This window comes from Phoca vitulina, unplaced genomic scaffold (genome assembly GCF_004348235.1).
Source record: "Phoca vitulina isolate PV1807 unplaced genomic scaffold, GSC_HSeal_1.0 scaffold60, whole genome shotgun sequence".
Lineage (NCBI taxonomy): Eukaryota > Metazoa > Chordata > Mammalia > Carnivora > Phocidae > Phoca > Phoca vitulina.
The window spans coordinates 7,826,918-7,852,927 of NW_022589763.1; the positions used below are offsets into that span (position 1 = coordinate 7,826,918).

The 26,010-nt window shown below is 44.9% G+C and overlaps 1 protein-coding gene across 1 annotated transcript in view; it reads right to left on the reverse strand.

Annotated features, from left to right (window-relative positions):
* Nucleotides 1-26,010, reverse strand: part of ARHGAP6 (Rho GTPase activating protein 6) — a 241,425-nt gene that overhangs the window by 18,336 nt on the left and 197,079 nt on the right. The window contains exons 6-10 of the mRNA XM_032391112.1: nt 24,078-24,133; nt 21,358-21,508; nt 20,161-20,309; nt 13,392-13,571; nt 294-391 (exon numbers count right to left, since the gene is read on the reverse strand). Of these exons, the coding sequence (XP_032247003.1) occupies nt 294-391; nt 13,392-13,571; nt 20,161-20,309; nt 21,358-21,508; nt 24,078-24,133 (634 nt within the window). The remainder of the gene's footprint in view (nt 1-293; nt 392-13,391; nt 13,572-20,160; nt 20,310-21,357; nt 21,509-24,077; nt 24,134-26,010) is intronic.

Sequence of the window (26,010 nt, forward strand, 5' to 3'; positions counted from 1 at the left end):
TTATTAGTTCTTTTCTTTTTTTTTTCCAGTAAACACAGTCAAAAGGACCTCGAGGGGCTAAAAAAGCCAAAAATGAAACAGCAACACCCCATAAAGCACTTTCTAATTTAATAAGTGGATTAGGAAAATTGAAGCATTTTCCGGGTAGGTGGGCTGACAAGATCTGCCAGAAAGTTGCCACATCTCCACTGCCAGTTACCCTGTGTGGAATTATGTAAACTTCTCTAATTCTTTAGAAATGAAAAGAGGAATCCCCATGGCAGCTTTAGAAGACGAGCAACTGGTGTACTCACGAGGACTGGGAGGCCTTTCTTCTGAGTAAATAGTCCACCACATCGGGATCGGTCTCCAACAGGCTGATCAGTACTTCGTTCTGGAGATCGGGCGGAACCTGGAGGGGCCAAATGTCGAGGCATAAATCAAACCATTCCAGAAAGAGGAAAACTATGATCATTGGCAACTCTACAATAACATAAAACAGAGCCTTAAAAGTCAGAACAGAGTGATTTGCCCATTAAAACCAAACCTACACCAACCCATACAGCCGGTTTAATTCTTAGGACAAAGTGGATGATGACCAAAACGTCATATTCAACCCAAATTGTCACCCCTCTTATGAGTGGAGAGGGAGCCTAATCACTTGATACTTCTATTGCTCAGATAAGATTTTCTTGGCTTTGAATAAGCAAAATATCATGGTTAGGATGGGCGGTGTTCATAATTTATTGTCCAAATGGGGACACTTTCTAGAGTTCCTATTTATAATTATGTGAAGACAACAGGCATAAATTATACCTGTCTTGGGCAAGTCTGGAATATATGATCAGTTTATTAAGAGGACAGGCCCTTGGGGCGCCTGGGTGGTTCAGTGGTTAAGCATCCGACTCTTGATTTTGGCCTCAGGTCATGATCTCAGGGTCGTGAGATGGAGCCCCATGTTGGGCTCCATGCTGGGGGTGGAGCTTGCTTAAGATTCTCTCTCCCCCTCTCCTTCTGCACCCCAACCACCCCCCTCTCTCCCTGTCTCTTAAAAAAAAAAAAAAGAGGACAGGCCCTTGAGCCAGACTGTGTTTGAGTCCTAGTTCCATTTATTAGTTGTGGGACCTTCGGCAAGGCACGTGACCTTTCTAGGTCTCAGTTTCCTCATCTGTAAAGTGGAGAGAATGATAGGCCTCACCACAAAGGGTTGCTGTGGTGATCGAATGACTTATTATACACTGAGAACTTAGAACAGTACCTGGCAGATAGTAAACACTCAAAAACATGCTGATTACTATACTGGCCCAAGTCATTTTATCATTGCCTGCTTGCACTCACCCCTTCCTTGCATCCTGGTCCATCAACAATGAAAAAAGTTTCTTGCTTCAGAATTTGACAAGGCATTCATTCGAGTTCTGTAGCTGAGGGTCACGTTTCCCTAGGCTAACCCACAGCACATTAGAAGATGGCCTTATAATCCTAAGCCACAATATTGTGTGAAAACGTTCTATGAGAAAAGACTGAACTCAGCTCCAACGGGCTTTTCACTCTACAGATGCTGGTGGCTCAAGTAAGGAAATTCAAATTATTGAGCGGAAACAACATTTCCATCTGATTCTCTCACAGGAGGGCTCAGAGACCAGGCTCTTAAACCTGCAGGGCCAAGTCTTCGGAGAATAAGTGGCGGGTGGAAGAATTTGCCTCCTGCCTCTTGCAGAACTCAATTCTTCTTGAGCTCTGAGAAGCTGGAAACAATTTTATTAATAAAAACAGGGATGAGAAAGCAACAACAAAACGCTTTCCTTCCCTCATAAATCTGTTCCTCCTACTTCATCCTGAATCTTCATTAATGACATTGCCAAACCCTACTCACACAAACTCAAAATCTGGGTTGCATTGAAGCTTCTCTGTGTCCTCTCCCCTCCCTGTTCAGAACCAGGAAACCTACTTGACTTCATCTCTGTGAGGCCTGTTCCTTCTTTCCTCTATCTTCCATTTCTACTGCACTGATCCAAGTTCGAGCCCTTGTTACCCCTTTGTAGTGGGCATCTGTTGGCCATTACCAGCTTCCATTTCCCTCTTGTTGTAACAGTTCTGCCCCAAAGTTCCCTCGGAAGAATCAACTGCTCCCCAACCCTTAGCTCAAGGGTGATGTGTAAGCTGGTCGAGGGCCACCATCATTCCCCTCCCCGAACACCGGGGCTGCCTGCACAACGGGCGTGTGACTCCATTCGAGGTAATGAAAAGCTGGGAGAATTTCCCTGAGGCATCTGAGAGAGACAATACAGGGCCAGAAGCCACATGGGGCCTGAGGATGGTGCTGATGATCAAAGAAACCACAGAAGGAAATGGAAAGAAAGGATCTCTCAATATCATGAGTGCTAGGTAAACCTATGCCTAAAGCCATATTTGCCTGTGGACCTCCAATTCCTTAAACTACTTCGAGATTTTAGTTGAAAAGAAAGATACATCCTTCATGGGCCTTTGATGCAACTGCTTGCTAACTTAGACACTAGCTATTTCCTTCACCACCGGTATCTAATTTCTTCTCTGTGTGGTTGTCCGAGTGCTCTGATCAAGACGCTTGCTCAAGAAACCTTTTTATCAGCACCACGCTCTAACCAACTGAGCTAACCGGCCCGCTTCAAGAAACCTTTTTATCCCTACAGTGGAAGCCCTCCACTCGCTTCCTCATGTTTGCCATTTTGTCCCCTCACACACGGCCACCCTCACACGCTCTCTACTTCAGCAACCACTGCGCTTCTCACTCTGGCCTTTTCCCACCTCCTTCCTTTCATTCGTTACATAAATATTTGGTGACTGCTTACTGAGTGCCAGGCACCGGATGCTGGGATTCAGCTACAAACCAAATAGACAAGAATCCTTGTCTCCTTTAAACTGACAATCAATATGGGAAGACCGGCATTAACAAATAAACAAAGCAAACACAGCGTGGATCACACGAAGACGAACAAAGCAGAAAAGGGGCAATGGGCTGTGCGGGGAGGGGGCGGGGCGGGGAAGTGCCATCTAAGTAGGATGGCAGGTCACAGAGAAACTGCCATCTGAACAGAGAACTGAAGTTGACGAAGGAATTGGAGAAAATCATTCCAAGCAGAAGGAAGAAAAAATCAGCAAGATCGTGAGTCAGGAGCAGAGAGGAGGCCAGCGAGGCTGGAAGGAATAAGGAAGAAGGCGAGCAGTAGGAAGTGGGTCAGGTAGCCAAGGCCAGATGTTGTGGAGTCTTACGGGTCATGATAAGGGCATCTGCTCTCTCTCTAGGTGGCTGGGGAGCCACTGGGGGTTTTGAGCAGAGGACTACCGTGAATTGTCATTGCTGGCTGCTGCATTTACAGCAGACTGCAGGGAGGCAAGGGGGTGACGCAGGGAGTGCACAGGGGGGCCACTGCTATATCCAGAAGAGAGACGGCGGAGGGCTGAACCAGGATGGTGAGCCGATGAGAAATCTGTGGACCCTGGAGACAGCGAGGAGAGAGATGATAGCATTAGCTAATTTGCTGGCTGCGGAGAGAAAGAGGGAAGGAGAAGGAGAAGAAGAGAGATGCCTTCAATGTTTGGAGCCGAGAGGCAGGCACCCGGAAGCACGGGGCTGCCCCTGACACTGACTGGTGTAGAGAAGCTGCAGGAGGAGGAGGCTGGGGGTCACGGCTAGAAGGGTGGCTTCGCTAGGGTAAGGGGGGCAAAGGGGGAGGCCTGTGGGACATCCAAATGAAAGATCTAGTCGGCAACTGGGAATAAGGCTCTGGGGTTCAGGAGAGAGGCTTGGGCTGGACAGAGAAATGCGGGAGACGCATATAGATGGCATTTAAAGCTCGGTGCCCAAACCCAATGGCCTGGGAATGAGAACGGAAGGAGAAGAGAAGGGGCAGGGCTTTTAGGTCAAGGCTGAGGGGTTCAATTCTCTTACTTTATTGAATAAATTAAACAAATAAAGACTGATAATTTTCACTGCAACTTTTTCAAGCAACACGACCCAACAAATACACACTAATGTATCAATTTGTCAAAAAAAAAAGTAATGTCTGAAGGGTAAAAATGAGGAGAGAACTCGTTTTTTGAAAAATGAACAGAAAGCAAAAAATAATATAAGCCAAAAACGTGTATATCCTGAACACTTTTTAAAAGAAAATTCCGTGAGCAAATGAGGAAAAATATTTGTTTTTCATCCAGTTAGTTTAATTTAAAATTTTCTATGCTTAGACACGTAATAAAAAATTTTGCTCCAAGCACCAATCCATTCCCACTGAAGAATAAACAACCCTCATGTATACCCTTCGGAGTGCTGCAAGCATCACAATATTAATTCTGTTGAGAGTATACAGTATGTCTAATGATAAATTATTAACTTGGGTACACTATTAAAGTAGGTTACAGGAAGTATCATTATTTAAAACATAACTTTCCATAACGTTCTGTTAAATTATTCCATAATTCAGAGTTTTTACTCTTTCAACTCGGCTTGGTTCCCAACCAATTGTAATCATTGAGGTTTATTTTACGTAGCGTACATGACTTTTACTTGGTAACAAATGCAAATAGAAAGGGTCAGTGCTATAAATCTATCTATAGTGTCTTTTTAAAAGACCCATGATACCATTTTGGCTCGGAGACACTCTTTACAAATAAGTAAAAAGCTAGTTTCAAAATGTGGATCCCTGTATTGCAGGAAGGGTAGGTAATATTTTCCTATTAGCTAAGACTGACTCTAGTGTACATAATCCATTATTTTAATAAGTTTATTTATATCCCATCTTGTTACAAAATGACTTAAAGCAGCTTTAAAAATTCATGATAAAACCACGTTTGTTTGTTGTTAAAGGAATGGTACAGAAAATTGAGGCCAGTGGGAAAATTAGGGTAGAGAATTTGAAATTATGCCTAGAACTGACTTGTAATATTTGTGTAACAGCCTCCACTGCTGTTTTCCCAATAATCTCTCCAATATTTGTCCCTATTTGCATGTTTCATTTCCTATTACTTAATAAAAATTTCAAACTACTGGCTCAGTTCAATTGTGAGCATTCATTTTCTGTGAAGTTAGATACTTAACAGAGAAACACAAGTCAAGGGGAAACAGGAGCTTACGGTAAGTCAGAAATATCCAGACAGATCATTCCTATATATGCTCCTTTGCAGGAAATCAGGACACTGTCAAAAGAATTTCTGAGTAAGAGTCGATAGCCCCCAAGGTCCAGTTTTTATCAGCTTTGCTGCTTATAATTAAGTCATGTAAACTTGGATACATCAACCATCTTCTTTAGGATTCTGCTCCTGCATCTGAAAATCCAGGCATATCCTATCTGTCCCATTTACCTTTATGGAAGCGTGATGAGGATCAAAAGGACCAACAGATTTGAAAGTACCTTACCGATTTGCGAAGAGGTTCAGAATAATAGATTTTGTTAGAAATAGACAAAATAATAAATTAAACACTTAAAAGAACCAAATAAAAGCCGATAACATGGAGATGGCCAATCTTTGTTCTGTGACTTTTTTCTTGACTAACAGACATCCATCTCTGCCTCTTATCCTGTGTGCCCGCAGAGAAGCACCACTCTCTTCTCCTTTGCTTAACACTTTGGGTGGGTGACTAAGTTGTGGGATTTCCTCTTGATATGTCTCTGCCCCTGACCTCTGCCTGAATTTCTAGATTTGAAGTTTGTGATCTGTTGGGCCCTCAGCTGCAACGGTCTGGAAGCCAACTCCATGTAGCTTCTCCCTGCTGGTTCCTTCTCTTCCGCCAGACCTCAAGTCTTCGGTTGGTCACATCGGTAGAAGGTAAATTGCCCAAAGGCAAGGACGATCTGACTTGTCTGCCCAGAAGTGATCCAGGCTCCTAACGTTGTAGCTCGCTGTCAGCTAGCCTCTTTCGCAGCGAGGGCTGGCTCACGTGTGCCAATCCTGGCCGGGGTACCCCACGCGGGGCTCTGGAAACATCTCTTTTCATCACTGGATGTGATGATGGCCGCAAGAGATGCTGGAAATAACTGCAGGGTCTTGTAGCTGAAGATGGCAGAGCAGAGACAGCGAAAGTGCCGGTGAGCCACTAAGCCCCGCCCCTTAGGCTGCTTCTGTGACGTCACTGGCAGTTGAGTTTTCTTCTCCTAGCAGTCAAATGCTTTCTCAATTATGCCTCTTCTTCTTCCTCTTTGCTCCCTCCTCTTTTCTCTCCTGAAGCTCCTACCTGCACATCCATGACCCTTCACCCGCTTACTCTTGCAGGTCAATACCGTACTCTTCCAGAACACAAGCTAGGTGGCGTTTCCTACCCAATGGATGCTCAAAAAATGTTGTCAGAATGGCGACAAATAATAATAAAAAAGAACCCAGAATTACTGGTCTTCATGGTGCATGTACACTGGTTCTGTTACCTTTGCATAGATGCTTCTCTCTGCTTTAAATTAGTACCAGTGTCATGCTCTAGCAAAATCTCCTTGCTATTAATTTTTAGAGTTGGAAAATAAATTTCCTTTCCCAAGTGAGGATCATCAGAAATGTTCTCACATGTTCATAAACTACTGTTCCCGTTAATATAAAAATGAAAAATGAGGGGCGCCTGGGTGGCTCGGTGGGTTAAGCTCCTCTTGGTTTCGGCTCCGGTCATGATCTCAGGGTCGTGAGATCAAGCCCCGCATGGGGCTCCGAGCTCAGTGCGGAGTCGGCTTGAGATTCTTTCCCCGACCTCTCCCTCCATTTCCCTCCCCCTCTGCTCCCTCACCCCAACTTGTGTGTGCATTCTCTCTCTCTCTCAAATAAATAAATAAAATCTTTTTTTAAAAAATGAAAAATGAGGGGAGCCTGGCTGGCTCAGTCAGTAGAGCATGCGACTCTTGATCTCAGGGTCATGAGTTTGAGCCCCATATTGGGCATAGAGATTACGTTAAAAAAAAAAAAAAAAAGGAAAAATGAAAAGTATGACTCCATAACCAAACACATTTTATCTTTTTTCTTCTGGGATTCTGTATATAGCAAAATGGAAACTAAGGAGGACTGTGAAAAATAGACTACTTTAAAAAAAATCAACCAATTCTGCACATCGGAGTGAAGAAACAAAACCCAGCCCCAACGGCTTTTTCACTTACAATTTATTGTTTCACATCAAAATCTCTATTGGGTTTTAGTCAACTATTTAGTAAGTTTAGATATTTTCCAAGGGTACCATTTATGGTTGTGTTTATCTGGAGGCTCAACTCCTTAGATTTTCATGTGTTCCTTCAAAGCAGAATGCTATTTCAAAAATCAAAAGAACTTTGGACTCTCCTGCTTCAGAGAAAAAATGTAAACACTGCACATACGAAGGAATAAAACTGTCACAATGAAAATCCACCCTATCAAATTAAAAATGAAACCTTGAATGGTTGCCTAGGCTATAACACTTAAGGATGTAGTTTCTTCTATAAACCACAGAGAGGGGAAAATGGCTCAAGTTTTCTCCATTTACTAAGTCACTATAACAAACCTGAATTACTCCGAGTGTTCCATACCAGTCCATCCCTTTGCACTGGACCAAGAAGGATGCTTCGGCATTGCAAACTCTACCACTTTCCAGCAAAAGCAAGTATCACTGGAAGTCATGATGACATTTTTGTAAATTAACACACACACTGAAAGAAATGACTAAGCACTCGGGCTGTTTATGGGAGCAAAAGCTCAAACATGGGCAGGCCCAGCCTAGAACCTTTTGTGGGACTGTTGCAGAGGATGGCCTCATGTCACGGGAAGGGGCTCTGGGTGGATCTGGAGGGTCAGGATGCATGAAGTTCAACACATTTTTCTCAAGGGCCTGACACATGCCAGGCAGTGTGTTTGGCAACTGGGGCACGTGAGTGAACAGACAGAGCCAAGGAGCCCAGGACTCGCGGAGCTGTGGTTGGGGGAAGACGCGAGGAAGGAAGATGAAGAAAATCGAGCAGTCCTTGCTTCTGCCCCTCTCCGCCTGTGTCACCAGCGGTACACGTGTTCCGTCGTTGCGGGCAGGGACAAGGTGAGCAGGCTCCAGCAGGAACACCCACCGGCTCTCGCTGCCACCTGCTAGCCTGAACATCAAGCGGGTCGGTGCTACGATTAGTCCAGAGGGATGAATGCTGTTAAGCGTCTCCTTAGCTCCCCATTTCCAAACCGGCTAACATAGTCTCTCTCTCCCCCGCGAACAGACTCCATATCGGAGACACCACATTAAAGCACCTTGTCTTTCGGGCAGGGAGGCATCATGCTGTAGAAATAATTCACTTAGTTGCTGCATCACTTGGGCGAACTATCTTGGCTTACTCCTCACGAAATGGTGGTGAAATTTAGATTAGCTGATGATGTACATAATGACCAGCCCAACCCCTGGCACATAAACAGTGGTTCTTTAGAAAACAGTGCTTGTATAAAAAAAAGGAAATGGACATCATATATAATTATTTGGCTATGTTGGTACGGGCTCTTCCTTGTTTGATGACCTGGATCATGACTTGACTGCTTTTGATTTGGCATGCAAAAGCCGTTTTAAGAAACTGCAATTTGCATCAGGGAGTGAAGGGAACACGAAGCAAAGCTTGGAATCCTCACGTCGGCCACTGACCCTTGCTCCCAGTGGTTCTCAGTTGAAAATTCCCATGTGCGCGGTGCTGGTCCCCAGCTCAGGCTGACGAACTGGCGGGCTGGGAGCGCGCCGGCGTTCCCACGTCTCCACTGCACCCCGGACTGTTCATCAGCCTGGAAGGGTGGTGCCTTCTCTTCTTTCCCTCTCTCCAAAAAAGGAGCCCTGGTAGGAATCATTTAGTATCAGCCCTCAGAATGAGCTGACAAGTTTTCTCCACTCTGCTCTGAAGCTCTTATTAATTCCAGGAGCAACGATGAGCTTTCCTGGATGGGACTGCCAGATCAGTGATGGAAGCAACAGCTTTCGGAACAATGTGCACGCTAACGATTTCGTGGGGGAATGCTTTCTACCTTACAATGATACCAGTGAGCGTTTCTAGATAGGCACGAGCCTTCTCTTTTATTTGCAGCGTTCCCAGAGCATACCATTTTATGTTACCCAGTTTTTCAACTGTTGATAGCAGAGATACTGTTAAAGGTGAGGGAGTCGAAGGGGTATGGGCACTGAACCAAACACAAACAAACAAAAGAAATGCATTTCAACAAATCATTACTGGGCACCCGTTTGCTTTTCGGGACGTCAGTGAACTGTAAGCCAAATGAAAATCCCTGTCTTCAGAAAGTTTGCATTCTATTAGGTTTCAATAAGCATCATAGGTAAGTATATTACACAGTGAGTTCAAAGGTGAGAGGTGCTATGGAAAAAAGAAGAGCCAGGTAAGGGAGGAGGAGTGTGGATGTGTGGGTGCAGCTCACACTGTTCTGCAGAGTGGGTCCGGTGGGCTTCCCCACACAGGGGACACCTTTGAAAGTGCTGGGATAGGGCGGCATCTTATCCATTTCATATAGTAACAGGATCGATCTTTTCTTTTCTGTGTGCCCAGTATATGTCGGTTCTTGTCCCAAGTATCTTAAAATGTCATTTCTAATTCTCAAAATGATCCTATAAAGGAGGTAACCTCATATCATTTTTGTACAACAGGAAACCGAAAGGCTCAGTGAAGTTGAGCACGGGCCCAGGATCACGTAGCAAATGCATGGCCGAGTAAGGATGTGAATTCTGGTAGCTCATTCCAAAGCTCCTGGTCTTTCCTGCACCTTAGGGGTTTCCCAAGATGTGGTTTCCCAGGGTGTGGTTCAGAAAGGACCAGAATGCCCAGGAGGCATTCATTAGCAAGTGCGGATTCCCAGGCCCCATCCCAGCACTACTCCAACTGATTTTCTGGAGCGCGGCCCGGGAATCGGAATGTTTGGCAACTGTCCTCGCCACTCTGGGGCACGCTCCAGTTTGAGAGCGACTGGCACAATCTGCTGCCTCGGTTTTTGAGAGAGGGATCACGATGGCTGTTACCAGGACCTCTCTCCAGCTCGAGAATTTCCCACCCAGTGGCTGAAAAGCAAACAACCAGTGTGAAAGCCTGTCCTAGCCAGCCTCTCGAAGCCTGCGCCAGCCTCTGAATGTAGGTCCCTCTCCTGCATGGTGGGACAAAGCCAGGTTCTTTTCGGCCCTCTCTCACTAACACAGATGCCTCTCCCCCATGGGAGAGGCGGTCTCAACATCAGGACATGAAGGACATTATTAACCCTCAGAACAAACGTTGGGTGGTCGCCAGGCCTCTGTGGGTTTGTATGACCCTTCCATCCGTTCTGCCACCTTTCCCAACAAGTCTTCCTTTCTAATGCCAATGGGGAGCAAGGCCTCCCTTTCTGAGCTCATCAACCCCTCCAAAAGCCTGAAACAGCACGATGGCTAACAATCTTTTACCATCGGGCTTCGGCCGCCCTTGTTTGGAATTATTGTGCTCATTCTGAAAGCTTCTTTAAGAAACAAAACGAAACAGCGACATACATGACCGAATTTTTGTCCACCCACGCAGACCAGCTTTGCCAACCAGCCAGCAGCTTAGGATAATCAACGAGGTTCTGAAATGCCAAATATGCCAAGAGGACCTGCCAGTGACGAGGTTCATTTTCTTTATAGAAATAAAAGAAGTCAAGTCAGGGCCAGGGCACAGGAGCGTGTAGATTTTAGAAGTAGGAGGGATCTTGGTTTTTATTCATTCTAACCTCGTCCTCTGATAACTGAAGAAGCAGACATCTCAGAAGGTGAGGTCACAAAGCTGATGTGGAGCAAAGAAAGGACTAGAGCAAAGCTTTCTGAATCCAGAGCCAGTTTGCTTTTTACTGACCTCGGCTGGGGATCTTCGTCTCACCTCTCCTCCCTTTTTATTCCTCAACACATAATTCCCATCGTCTGTCTAAGGAAATCAAGAATGCTTATATTAATTTTAACTTACTCTGGAAAGGTATCCTTAATTCCTCCACGTCTAAACCTGTTCATATGTATAACGAGTAAAGATTAACAATACGGAAATCATATGTTCCAGAACTACCACCAAGTCATTCATTAATTCAACCAATGTTTCTTGTGTTTCTGCCACGTGCCAGGCACAGGAGGAATGCAGTAAAGAAAGTAGATGGAAACGGACACAAGTTCATCCTGTCGTGGAGTTTGCGCTCCAGTGGGGAAACACACAACAAACAGGAGAACTTAGTAAAACCTTGTATTCGTAGTGATGAGTGCCACGGAGAAAAGGCAGCGAGAGGGAACAGGAAGTGACGGTGTGTGCACGTGGGGGTGGGGGGGCGCTGTATTTTAGACAAGGTGGCCAGGAAAGGTCTCACTGAGAAGTAAAGACCACAACCGGTGAGCACAAATATGAACTTCTACTCCAGAGACCCTGGACATCAATGTCTCCCGAGAAGAGCAAGCGAAGAGCGTGTCTGGAAAATGCTGGGAAGGTGGAACCGAAGGACCGACATTCTTCTGCTGTTTTCTGTAGTCCGGGCGGCAGGAAATGGTGGCCAGGAAGGGCTGTGTTAGTATCCGAGTGGAAAAGAAATGCCTGATGGTTTGTGGTTTCATCTAAAGAACTTTGCTTAGAATACAGAATTTCGAGAACAGAATTAAGATTTGTGAGAGGTATTATTTTGTTAAAAAAAAAAAAAATCCAGAGAGCATGAAGTCATACCAAGACTGCTTGGCAAGATGACATGTGACTTAAAACTTGAAGAAAATGTTGAAAAGTTCAGTTACTTGATTCATCCTAATATGTAATTAATTATGAGGGTTTTGGCTGAAGTGTGAAACTTATACACAGGCAATGACTAATTCCACATTTTTTGAGAGCTCCTTGTTTGCAAACAGGGATAGCACTTCAGAGACTCAAGGAGGAGCAAGACACTGTTCTACCCCAGTGAACTGTTCACTGTGTGTAAATCCATTTTCTCTTCTTCCTGGGCATCCAGCAGGAATCCGTTTCCCAGCTTCCCTGGTAGTTAAGCATGGCTTGTGCAATGCAATTTGAGCGGATGTGATGGATGGTCCTTCTAGGTTTGGCCCATAAAATCCTGGGGGATTGCAGATCTCAAGACGCAAGGAGCTCAAGTCTCTAAATCGTTAGCTGCAAAGCTGTCTGACAAACATCTGATTACACTTTACATCAACAAGATATTTATGTCTGGTGTGCCGAAGTACTGAGATTTGGGCCAGCTCATGCTGCTCAACTAACAAGATTATTAATTAACATTTACATAGACTTTTACAGCCTGCAGAACGCTTGCACACAGCACATGATTCTGGGAACCACCCTGGGAAATAGGGCGTACTTTTAACCTTCCCTTTTCACGGAAGCCGAAATCGATGCTTGTTGAGTGCTGAATTACTTGGGCACGATCACACAGGCAAGACGCAGAGGGCAAAGAGTCTAAAGCAATGGCTCTCAAATTTAGAAAAATATCGTCGGTGAGAGACAAGCGTGGAAAGAAATCTGATGCAAGGCATTTGATAAATGTAGACAAAATACTAAGGAGATGCGGAAGAGGGAACTAACACGCTTGGGGGAAGAACCACACAAGGCTCTAGTGGAACAGGGTGAGATTTATGGTGAGCGTTTGCAAATTGACAGGAGAAATGGGAGAGGAAACATGGAGAAAGTTCCTGTAAATTCTGACATGCAATATGAGCGGCGAACAGAAATAGAAGAGACTTGGCATCTGTTCTAATGTTTCAAGGGAAGTTGGAGCAAGCAGTGCAGTTTTTTGAAAGAAAACAGGAACTGGCAATTCAATACAAATAAAAAAAAAATATTTATTGAGTGCCTGCCGGATGGAGGGCCTTCCAAAAGCGTACAGAGGATATAGGGAGAAGATAACAAGGGCACAGCCCGTGTTTCAGATGCATTTATAAACTACTAAGGGAAATAGTCATAAATGACCGTAACACAATGTTGAGTAAGATAAACATCAATAAGAACAGTGATGGGGTTCGAGGGACAGAGAAGTGACATGAGAAGGACATGGGAGAGAGAGGTGAAGCTTCAGCTTCATGGAAGAGGTAAGACGTCAAGATTGACCTTGGAGGAGGTGCCATTGATGGGGATGGTTATGAATTGCATGAATTCAGGAGGGCCACATATAACTCCCCAAAGAAGGGTGCTATCAATATTTTGAGCAAGGACCTCACTATCTGAATAATGAAATGACTCCAAAATGTGACCGTGGCTTAGGGGACAATAAAATGCAATTTACAACTGGGATATGTTTGTTTAAACATGGGATCACAAACTTCCAGTGACATCAGAGCTCTGGACATTTCTAGTTCTATTGAAACTGCCCGGCTTGCAATGAATTCGGGCAATGACGGGCGCCGCGGGCCAGAGATGGTGTGTGTGAGCTTCCGTATGCAGCCCAAGAGCAACACGAGGCAGCTTACTGAGGTGTCCTGCCTAAGAAGAGCCACTTACCATGAACAGGGCTTCATAATTTTCAATCATTTTCTGCACCACAGCAATGATGGCCGTGCTTTCCTCAGCCCGGGCTGAGCTCTGGACAGAGAATTCTTTGTCTGACGATTTCTGCTTGTGCAGCAGATTGGGTCCAAATATGGTGGCCAAGTTTAGAGAGGTCATTTTGTTCCCAGTGACCTGTAAGAGCAGACAACACAAGGATTGGGGTTATTTCTGCTTTTCAAACTGCTGGGTGGATCAATAATCAAAGGGACCTTTTTCCTTTTTTTTTTTTTTCCCTGCAAGGACAATAGCACCTCTGGCAGAATCTGTGAGGAGCACTGTCATTTTCCTTTTGCTTCATATCTTGGATTGACTCTCATAGCTTAGCGGTCATTTCGATAGTATATTAAGTACAATTTTACATCTGTAAGTTATTCATTGTGAAACTGGTACTATATAAAATGTCTAACCCTGTCTGCTTTTAAAAAATACTGATGTCCATCCATCCATCCATTCATCCATCCAACCAACCACTCGTCCATCCATCCAAGCCAGCCAGCCAGCCCTCCATCTACCCCTAAATCTATCAATCCATCATCCCTATATTAAATCACCCATTCAGGGCCTACCACAGGCTACACCATTTTCGTGGATTTGAATTATTTAAAATTTTTCCAACAATGACCACAGTACAGTCCTTATTTTAAAGAGTTCACTTTCTAGGGGGTAAATAAACATACCAATTATAAGGAGTGAGTACAAAATATGAAGCTATCAACTCTGGAGGACCCAGGGACACTTCAAAGATGTGGCAACATTTGCACAAAACCATGAAGGAAGAACAGTGTTTGTTAGGCTGAAAAGCAGAGGAGCTGAGGCAAGGGATGATTTGACAGTGGGAAGAACACCCTATGCAAAAACAAAAACACGTAAAATACACCCAGGCACCGTGTGGCAGAGGGTTCTGCAGGAAAGGCAGGCAAGGGCCATTGCCATGTGTCCCCTGCGGGCAAAACTGCCCCTGGTTGAGAACCACTGGGCTAGGCAAAATTTTCTTTCTCTTGTCGGTATTAGTTGAAACTCTAGGAACACAGGGATACGTATGGAGACTGTGGCTGCTTAGTGGGGCTCCTTGGTCTGGGAAGATGTGCACAGCCTTTGAGAGGCACCTGGGTGCCCAGCACAGAATTCAAGAGTCCTGATTCACAGCCACGAGAAAGACGCCTGGTCCCACCCTTGTCCTGGGGAGCCCTGAGCTGGTGGCCACCCGGTCCCAGCATGGCACACGGTGGGTGCTATTTTTAGAACGTGAGCCTGTTTTCAGGCCTCCTGCCAAGTGAAATGCTTTCACATGGTAAACACTGGGCATTTTCACGGAAGGACTCTTTATATGTATGACTGTTCGATTATTTTTTTCCTTCGTTTTACTTCATTGACATAAAACTTGACATTTTTTTATTTGATTTTTCCTTTCTCTTCCTGGAAATTTACGGCTGAGGATAAGATCAACTATGTGTCATTTTCAAATGCATCCCTTTGGAACTCAGGCATTTGGAGTACTTCCCCTTACCCCCTGAAAGTCATATCAGGGTTTTCCCATTTTTATTTTAACATTAACAAATAGGAGATTTTGTTTTCTTTTAAAAGAATGTTTAGCACAAGGACAGCCCAGAACTCTGTATCCGTTCCCTCCTTCGCCTGTTGCTATTCTGGGAGCGCAATGCAATCCGTCCGTAAAATGGCACATAGATTCCAGCTGCAGACCATCCTGCTGGGCTTCGTTAGCGCTTTTGTGTTATGTTGTGATTTGTTCTTGTTTTACTGCGTTTGAGACTGGAAAGGAGACTTGCTCGCGGCAGCCTCCACCCTTGCAGCCTGTGCTTCAGCACCTAAGTCCACACGTGTCTAAGTAACAACACGTGCCCTTGGGGGCAGCTCATGAGTTCATTATTAGCCAGGCAATTAAAGGAACGGTTTTTATCTTCACTAAATAAGCATCCTAGATCCTCTCTATACCTAATAGGAATCGCTCACATTTATCACCAGTCTAGCATGTACAGTCAGTCACCGGACTAGGAACTTTCCACAGGCTGTTTCAGTTCTTTCACACTATAAGCTCATGAAGCAGCTGGGCTCTTGTCCTTTTTTTTTTTTTTTTACAAAACAGGGAAGTGATGCCCAGAGCCCGGAGCCAGGAGCGGGGTGGAGCCGAGAAGCCAGCCTGCATCTTCCTCATGACCCTACCCCTCCCACGGGTCACAGCACGGGGCAATGGGAAAGCTAAACTTTAAAGCAGGGCCGGTGCTCCAGTTCCAAAGCCAACCCCCCACTTCCTGGAGGTATGCACCTCCTCAGAGATCCGTAATCCCGGCTTTATACTGGTGGCTCGTAATGTCTTTTTTTTTTTTTTTATTATGTTATGTTAGTCACCATACAATACGTCATTAGTTTTTGATGTAGTGATCCATGATTCATTGTTTTCATATAATACCCAGTGCTCCATTTCTTCTGCCTCGTAGACTCTTTGAAGAACTGAAGGCCGGCTACGGACTCTCTCACCAAGAAAGTGCACATCCACACCACATTTTCCATGCAATACCCGAGCGTTCTTGGACAACCTGAAAAACCACGGCTCAAGAGGTTTCAATTATGCTCCTGCAATATTCTTTCTAGAAGAAAGGAAATTGTTCTTCCCTTTGGGAATTTCTCTTTTTCCCAAGGAGCAAAGCAAATAAAATGGAATAAAACAAAGCAAACACAGATAGCGAAACACCACACTTCAATAAAATATTATTTTTTTTCCCCCAGAAAAGCACCGATTGACCAGCCAACAAATTTTCTCATGCCCTTCTTTTCAAATTCGTTACAATCCTATTAGTTAATGATGCAGTAAACTGTAAGGGCCAATTACAAAGGAAATACTATGCTCATTTCATAGAGGAGGAAGCTCAGACCTCCCCCCTCCGCCAACTCTGTTCTCTTCCCTCTTCCTCTATTTTATAGAAACAAGGTCATGCAGCAAGGTGCCGGCGGAGCGTGTGCAAGCCTCCAAGCTCCCTGATGCTCTGGCTCCATTTCTTCACGTTCCAAACCTTAACAACCACCCAGCAGAGACAGGACACATCTAACCCCGACCAACAAACAGGCGAGAGGAAAAGCTGAAAGCTGCCCTGTGTCTGGAGCACATCTGACAGTAGGATTTTGGCCCAGCCTGTATCTTCTACGTGCTCGTGCCAAACCACCACCGACAAAACATTCGGCAAATGCCCTCTAGCTCCTCTCCCTCCACTCTGAACTTCGACCAGAGGGGCTTTCAGCTAACCCCCATCCCCGCACAGAGCTTAGGTGTTCCGTTCACTCAAGCCCTACGCATCTGCTCGTGTGCGCTTTAAATTCAGTCCTCTCCGTGAAGCCACTCCTAACTTTTCTGGCCCGTGTTCACCGCCTTTTCCCCGAAGCTCTGGGGTGACTCTGCACTGCCTCCCTGAAGTCTACACTTGCCTCGTGTCCTCACCTCCTCCACCTCCTAGAGGCCGCAGCACCCCAGGAACAGTAATTAGACCACTTCTGAACAACACTCAGATAGGAGCTCAGGATGTCCGTGATTCAAATACCAAGGCCACTGCTCCATGGAGACTCTGACAATGTGAACTGCTCCTCTGCACATTGCTATTCATTCAGAAGCTTCCCAACTCTCTCCCTCCCTGCCTCTAACCAGTCTACAGCGTGGGCGACACTGCCTCAGTGGAATCCTTCCAAACATTCAGGGCTTAAAAGAATGCAGCACCTACCCCCTTACAAAGGCATTCAGCACTCTATGAACACAGCCTATTTCCCCCCGTACCTCCTCGGGGCCTTCCCACTCCATAGCCTTCACTCCAACCTCAGACGGCGGCGTGGGCGACCGTCCGCCCGTGCCATCTAACCATTTCACGGAAGCAACCCTCTCCCCTCTCCCCCCTGCTGCTTTGACGTTTGGTCACTAGTCCTTCCTCTTGACTCAAGGTTTAGGTCGGGAGTGTCTAGAAACCCTCGCAAACTCTTGCTTCCCTGTACAACTTTGCTGTCCCCAGGATATTTTCATATTCCTTAGCGTAAACTAGTCTTCTCAACCACCGTGCAGTGCCGGGTGAAGAAACTGTATCCCCCAAGTTCAGACAAGGAAGCTCAGGTTTAGGGCGCCTGGGTGGCTCAGTTGGTTAAGCGACTGCCTTCGGCTCAGGTCATGATCCTGGAGTCCCGGGATCGAGTCCCACATCGGGCTCCCTGCTCAGCAGGGAGTCTGCTTCTCCCTCTGACCCTCCTCCCTCTCGTGCTCTCTCTCATTCTCTCTCTCGCAAAAAAAAAAAAAAAAAAAAAATTAAAAAAAAAAAAAAGGAAGCTCAGGTTTAGGAAGGTGAACAGATTTCTCCAAGAACACATGGTCGATTAGTTATAAAGCTACCGGGTGCTCTCAACCAGGGGTGACTCTGCCCCGCCTCCCACCCCTCACAGGGTACTCGGTGATGTCCAGAGATGCTTTTGGTTGTCACAACCGGGGCGCGGTGGGGAGCTGCTACCGACATGGTGTTTAGTAAAGGCCCGGGATGCTGCTAAAGCATCCCAGAATGCACAGGGCAACCCCTACAATTACCTGGTCCCAAATATCAATGATATGGAGGCTGGAAAACCCTCAACTAGACTCCCCCATGGGGGTTTTTTTCCTAATTCCTAGTTTAGATTTCTGCTCTTAGGAAGCTAGACCGGTTTGGATTTGAGCCACAGCTGCGACTTTACTGGTCACGGGATGGCCCTGACCACGGAGCCCCTCCCTCAACGTATTCTCCTGCCATCTTCTGGGATACTGTCCTGCTCACTCCGCAAATCTACAGTGCCCATGGGGTCCATCGCGCCTCCCCCAGAGTTGTGAAATGCACAAATGCACAGCCTGCGCACGTGGAGCTCCCTGTGGGACACTGGGTGAGTTACTTAAGCCCTCCAGGCCTCAGTTTCCACCTCTGAAACATGGGGGCAGCGGCAGCTGCGTTGTGCAGTGAGGACTGACTGTAATGTGTGAAGCCTCTGGCATGCAGCCAGCACGAGGTCGGAGCGAGACAGATGGCAGCAAGCGTGTCAGCAGCGCAAGCGGCATTTGCACCCATCCAGGAATATTTTCTTCGTCTCGGCGTAGGTGATGGAGTCTCGTTCAGCATTTGGACTGAAAGAGTGTCTGAAAACGATTCTAAAAAAGCAAGAGCGGCTTCAGTTGGACTTCCTGCTTTGCTCGATGCCTTCTCAGTCCCCTAAGAGCCGACCGCCTGCTCACATCTTACTTCAGGAGCATCTGAGAAGCAGTGGCGTGCCGATGATTCTGCGGCTCGTGCTGCTTCTGCAGCTGGTAAAGGAGGACACCCAGACGGGGACTACAACTACTTAACAATGATGAGAATTACAGCATATCCCTGGGACAGCTGCGTCTGCTAAAATAAGGTGTCAGGGCCGTATTATGAAGCCTGAAGCCAGCGAGGTTTCACTAATTATAAGTACGATAGAGACACGTGGCTAATTCAGGAAAGTTCCATTCTCACACCAATAGCGAGGATGACGATGAGAAATGCAGAACTGCCTTTCTGGATTAAAGTGAAAAAAAAAAAAAATACATGACCAGGATTTTTAGGAAAGAAATTTGATAAATACAGAACTGAATCCACCATAGGGCTGAGCTCTGCTTAACAAGGATTTAAAAGAAAAGTTTCTGTGGTGAAATAAGTTTGGAATGCCTTTGGCCTCTTTGTGTTTGATTTATAATGAGCGTTAGCACAGGAAAGGGTCTGAGATCACCTGGGGAATCCAAGGTCAAGGAGAATTCATCTGCATTCTGACTGCATCGTTATCAAAAAGGGAAACAGAGCTCTTGTTAAGGTGAAGATTAAATAGGTTGCTTGTTAACTGGTCACCTAAAATTGAGGCCAGCATCTCCTTTGTCCAAGGGTGAAACCAAAAACTACCTTGAAGCATATGGGTGTGACCAAAGAGAAATGGAGCCCAGGACCTCAGATGGCCAGGGGGTGGGGTCACCCTAGGGCCCGAGTGGGGACCAGGTTCAATGAGAACATCCCAGGAGGGCCCATGGGACTGTGCAGAATCTGTCCAGTAGCCGACACCCTGTGGCATCCAGATGCATGGCGATAGCAGATCAGACCTTCTAGTTCCTTCTGGCTCCTTCTCCACCTGGTTTGGAAGCAGGAATGACTCTCCATGGCTTTAAGCCAGTCGATTTTGGGGGAGGGGTTTAAGGAGAGAAAGGACCTCTCAAAAGGAGGAGACTAGACTTCTAGCTATAGGGCAGATGGGAGCTTGAGGGACAAACAGGAAGCATAACGAGGTGACATCACATTTGGGCTCCAAGTTAAGGAAGCAAATCAAATTAATGACAAGGACAGCAATCTCCCCCCACCCCCATTACTCCATTTTTTCATGATTGTAAACCCCTCCGGAGCTCATTGCTCGTCTTCTTCACACAAATGGAAATTCAAGGTCTTGCGTAAAGCATCATCAGGGAAAATGACAGCCTTGTTTAGAAGCATTCTGGAAACACAGGACGTTAATGGCCTATGTGCTCTTAGGAACTGTCCCTCCCGAGAAAGGCCTGCACTAGTTCTCTTTTGACATCAATAGCTGGGTCAGGAAAGGGCAGGTGTCATTTCCTCCAGGTGAAACAGCTCATCAAATTGATGGCCCACTCTTCTACAACCGGGAAAAAGGAGGAGTCACAGCATCTAGGGCCGCGGGGGGCGCATCATACCTCTTGCCCATCCTTGCTGACGTTGTCATTGGCATGCCTGGCCACCATGGAGAGGAACTGCAGGAGGCGGTGGAGGGTGTCGCAGTTACAGGGAGGTAGAAGGTAGATGAGGAGCTGCAAGGTGCCCAGTTGTTCCTCTGGTTCCAGCACTAAGCAAGGCAAAAGGAGGCATTCTGAGTTAAGTTAAAGGGGCAACTCCCACCATTCAGGTTCTGAGAAGAGGCTCCTCTCCACCTGTTTCAGAAAGGGATTAGCCAGGCCAGTCACATTCCACTCCAACCATTCTCCCATTCGCTTAGCAACTGAGCGCAAGGTTCTGTGACAGACGTAAAGATAAAGTCGCCCTGGGGAAATGAAACATCTAGAGCGAACATTATCATCCCGGGGAGAAAGGTAGCTTAATTTCCCTTACTTGCTTCTCCCTCCCTTCCCTGGCATTACTCATCATTTACTTTGTGGATTGCAGTCTTTCATCTTCTGTAAATATTTACTAACAATGACTGGGAGTTGGTGAACATTCTAAAAGTTGAGTTTATAGCAGATTTGAGGCCCTTTTCTGTTGAGCAATCCACAAGGAATTGACTTTTTGTTGGCAATAACCAAAGACACGGCACAATGACAGTGTCTTCACTCTCTTCCGTGATCCTGTTTTAACTGTGGCACTGGAGGAAGAAAAATATGGAGGCTGTCACAGCTCTGGCCTGTTTCTCCTCCCCTCGTCCTCCTTTTCTCCTCCATGCCATCTGGGTCTATAGCCCTGGAGCAGCCATATTGAAAGCCCTGCCACTGGGCTATGTCATCCTGCTTTCCCTGGAATGTTGCCTGCCCCCTTTTCTCACTCTGGGTTCCTGTGGCTCCCTCCTTCCGCGTAACCAGAAACGCAAACTCATTTTGAGGCACAGACTCAATGTGAACTCTTGCTGTTCCTCCAAAGCATCAGTTTATAGCACTTTCTACTGCGCTGGGGTCATCTGAAAGCATCCCAAATTCTTCTTTATTTTATGGCAACTTTCTCCTTGCTAATTCTCCCCAGGGTAAATCTCAGAAAATTCCCCAAATACCCCACTCATTAGAGACCAATAAATAAGAACAACAACAAAAAACATTATTGGGAAACACATGCACAAGGTTCGTCGAGGGAGTCGGACATCCCAGGAAATCCCAGGACGCGTTCCTGCAAATGGCCGTGTTACGCACAGAGAGTATTGATGAAGGCTGTGTACAGCTCCCTGGTGAGAAGGGGGTCCGGCATGTCCCTGAGGAACTCCTTCAGCAAGGCAGCAACATCGTGAACGCTGTGCTCTTCCTCCAGAGAGACATCGACCCCACGGTCAAACTCCTCACGTAACTGGAAAAATAATGGTTCAAGTGGCAGTCTTATGACACCATACCTCAACGTTCAGGGCCCAGCAAACCAAGTGTGGGGACATGCAGTATCTGGTCTTAAGCTTATACAGACACCGGAAAGGAGAAGAAAACAACATTTTGCCGTGATCTACAGAGTCTATGCAATCCAGCCATGAATATATATATTATGCATTATTAAATAAATGTATCTGTAGGTTTACTGTTAATGATGCAAGCAGAAGGGCTGGAGAATGACATCCAGAAGATTGGGAGGAAGAGCTGAGGGGTTAGGTCAAGGGTAAATGTGGGAGGGAGGAATTCATCTATCATCCAGCAGTTTTGCATGTCAGTGATCCTACCAGGTTGGAATTTTGACATTTTACAGAAATACTCAACAAGAAAGCAAGGTTTTTTGCTGCACATGATGAAATTAAGAACTCTGATAAGCCATTTGTGACTAAGGCTCGAAAGATGACAATTACTAAATAAAAGCTGTCTTAGATTTGTCAAAGTAGCCTTATTAACAATTCCCAAAAGGATTCCCTCACTTAATCGTTATCCTGGGTTTGTCAGCATTTATGACAACACGAAAACACGATAGCAAGACGAAGGGAGTCATAACTCTACACTCGACTTCCACGACCGACAGCTCAACTTCTTTGTATTGTTTTCTAGTGTAGAAATAATTCCGTGAGTTCCTGAATCTCCTCTATGCGATAAGCTTCTGTAAGAGTTTTATCGGTTCAATTACTCATTCACCCATTCATTCAACTTCCTGCGTACCGGGCCTTGGCACAGGGTCTCAAAGTACACTAGGGAACAAAGAGGCAACGTCCCTATCCTCCCCCAGCTCTCAGGCTGGTGAGCAACTGGTAATCCCATAGACGATTAATTAGCTGTTAATATTGTGACAACTGTTCTGAATAAAAAGTGTAGGGTGCTAAGAAGTGATGTTCAAGATAAAATGGTAAGTTAGGGCATATTTCACACTAGGAATCGAAGTCTCAATAACCACAAATCACATTTTGATTGGAAAATCCTTAAATAAATCTCTATGCCAAGGTTTTCCCTTTGGTGGATCCAGATATAACTGAGGGATAATTTCGGCCACTAGCCACCTCTCCACCTGATGAGAATGCCCATCACTGTCCCGAACTGCTCACTGATTCCAGGCAACTGTCATCAATGTATAGTAGGCAGCCAGAACGGAAGTCTCCCACTTGGCACCACTCCTTCCTCTGATCATTCAAACACGCCACGTTTCTCTCCTGAGCACACACATGAGCAGAAAGAACGGACCGTGGAAAGAGGCTTAATCTCAATTGTGGGATCTTGAGTTTAACATTGATCTTGAACTGAACCGGGAGTAAACTGTGTGATCTTGAATTAAGTTTCTTAATTTCTCTTAATTTCTCCAAGCCTCAAAAGAAGTGGGTGAAGGGGCTCCTCTCACAGCTGGTGGGTGGAATCAATAAGGAAATGTTTTGAAAATATTCTGCTGCTCTGCTCAGGCGGGAGGGCCCCAAAATGTTATCATGCTATCTTCCTTCTTGCTAGCCCTGTGGCCAAATGTTAAATGTTCCGTAGTCTCTTAGGTGACTATTGAAAATAAAGGCAATCCACCAAATAAACAGAAAAGGGACTCCTTTGGGAAGCCCCTTTTATCTTGACAAAAAAGAAGTATCAGGAGGCATTTATTTCAGTTAGTTTCAATTCTATGAACAAATATTTCTTCAGCTTCATCAACTAAAAATTATTTTCATTTGGCTTCATTTTTGAGTTGCTGAGTTTCTTACTTCTTTCTGTTGGGACCAACAGAGGAAACATCACTTTTTTTTTTAATTAACATATAATGTATTGTTTGTTTCAGGGGTACAGGTCTGTGATTCATCAGTCTTGAAACATCATGTTTTAATTTTCTTTTAGCCAACAAACGAATTCTTTTTTCAAAGGGAGGTTTGCCTTTTGTGAAGCCCTCATGAACACAAATACCTGCCCGCTCACAGGAACCTATTCCCGAAGGTCTAGCATCAAACTTCTGTTGTGAGAATGTTGCACAGTGCTGAAGGAAACCAAGGGGCAAGGTCCCCACGAATAATGAGTTGGGGGGGTCAGCAGTTCCACGGAAACGTAGTAAGAATAATTTCTTTTTGAGAAAGTAAAACTGTAAACATAGCACCTCATATGAGGGGAACGTTAACGGCATCATTCATATTGCATTTTAGTAAAAACAAGTGTTAAACAATTGTCTTCTATTTATTATCCCTTCCTGATTAGGTGCTCTCTGAATCTCCTGCTTTTAAAGTTTCAATAAGAGGTTTATAAATTAGTTTTGTTTGGCTGCACATGCCAAACATTTTGATTCCAAGGGTTTGATCCTAACTCCATCACAACCTTTCTGAGCTTCTCAGTTGTTGCCTTTGACCTCTTGGGAGTCAATTACACTGTAATTGGTGGGAGGATACAGAAGAGCTACTCCAAAATGAATTTGCAGCAGCTGCAACTTTGCCGGAGGTAATTCAATTGAAAGTGAAGTGAAATGTACAATATAGTCTTCACTTTTAACTTACTTGTCTCACTCTCTTTTTTGAGCTTCCAACTCGGAATATCCCTACCGTCTGGAGGCCTGCAAAGAAGCAAACAAAATCAACAGTCCTGTTTCATGGCTCGAAACTGGAGGAAATCACCAAGGACATAGAATGCCAGCAACATGCAGAACAGTAACAGCACAACAGCGTGCACAAATGCTTGCTTAGTTATCCCACATTAGACTCTGCAGGTGCCTTAAGCTTAGCCCTGTAAGCACCAGGGGCACATCACATTAAACGTTTCCGAGGAAAAACTTTTCATGTGATATTATGTATTCCGCATCTTCTCCATATGAAAAAAGTAACATTTTCTTCATCATTCAGAATAATTACTTAAACATGCATTTTTTAAAAAAATTTTATTTGACAGAGAGAGACACAGCGAGAGAGGGAACACAAGCAGGGGGAGTGGGAGAGGGAGAAGCAGGCTTCCCGCTGAGCAGGGAGCCCGATGTGGGACTTGATCCCAGGACCCCGGGACCATGACCTGAGCCGAAGGCAGACGCTTAACAACTGAGCCACCCAGGCACCCTTAAACATGTATTTTATATGAATTCTTAGCTCTTTATCGATGTTAAAAATAGATATTTATTCTTTCACTGATTATAATTAAAACAAGTACTTATTAAAGAAAATCTATAAAATGCAGAAAAATGTAAAAGATAATATACTTTTAAAAATACCTGATGTAGAAATAACCACTCTTAATATTTTGTTTTATTTCTATCCAGTCTTTTCTCCATGTATGTATGTGTGTATTTTTCTTTTTACATAGTTGAGCCAGAGTTTTCTTTGATTCAGGTTTGATTTTTTGGGGGGGGAGGGACAAGAATACTTCCTAAGAAGTATTACGTACTTCCTTCCTTCAGGGGGCACAGAATGTCTGAATGACTCTCCTTTTCCTATGCAAGACATTAATCATCGCCACTGATGATCATCATCTACATTTATTTTTTTATCGGTGGCTCATTTTCTCTTCATTTGGGATAATCGGTTATGAGGGTGATGCTGGTTTGGAGCCACCAAGGGACATTTTGTAGCCACGTGAAGAGAGCTGGCCTGAGAGTAAAGCCAGCAAACAGACTCATGCTCTCCGAGCATCATTTGAATCCTGGATCCAGCTGTGCCTGAATTTAGATATAATACTGAGACTTGCAGTATGTAAATAGGATTTTTTTGGGGGGGTGCTTTGCTTAATCTAATTTTATCTGGGTTCCTCTCTCGTGCCACTGAAAGAGTTTGGACTAGTACAACATATAATCACATTGGAAAGAATTACAATCTTCATAACATTATTTCTTTTCATCCAGAACCAACGTAAACATCTTAATTTGTTTAAATCATGTTTTAGATCTCTTGGTAGAACTTTGCAGTTTTCTTTATAGAAGTTTCCTGCTTCTTCTTACAGATATTCTGGGTATATTTTTGATATTAATAGGAATGAATTATTTTATTGTTAGAGTATATAACTGATTATTGCTCTTATATAGGAAATAGGTATCTTTTTGTGTATTTATTTTATGGCCTTGCCAACTTATGTATTAAGTATAATCCCTTTTTGGTTGGTTTTCCAGGGCTTTTTAGTTAGAAAAGATAGCATCTATAATTACAAACTCATTTATAAATATAATTATAAATCCATAAATCTCATTTATCAGTTCTCTATCTTATAAATGGTATCCTGAACTTCCAGAATAATTTGACAGAATCATGGTGAGAGGCTAATTATTGCTGATTTGCATAATCACATGTTGGTGCTTGCCCTTGGGTAGGATTTTGTTCTGCACCTATTTTCTATAAACTTCTGTACCTTCCTTGTTGCTGCTCTCAGTTTGTCTTCCTCACAAGTGAGGCCAACCCCTAGCCTAATCTATTGCTTCTACCTCTCTGGGAGCTTGTGAACAGGATAATCGGG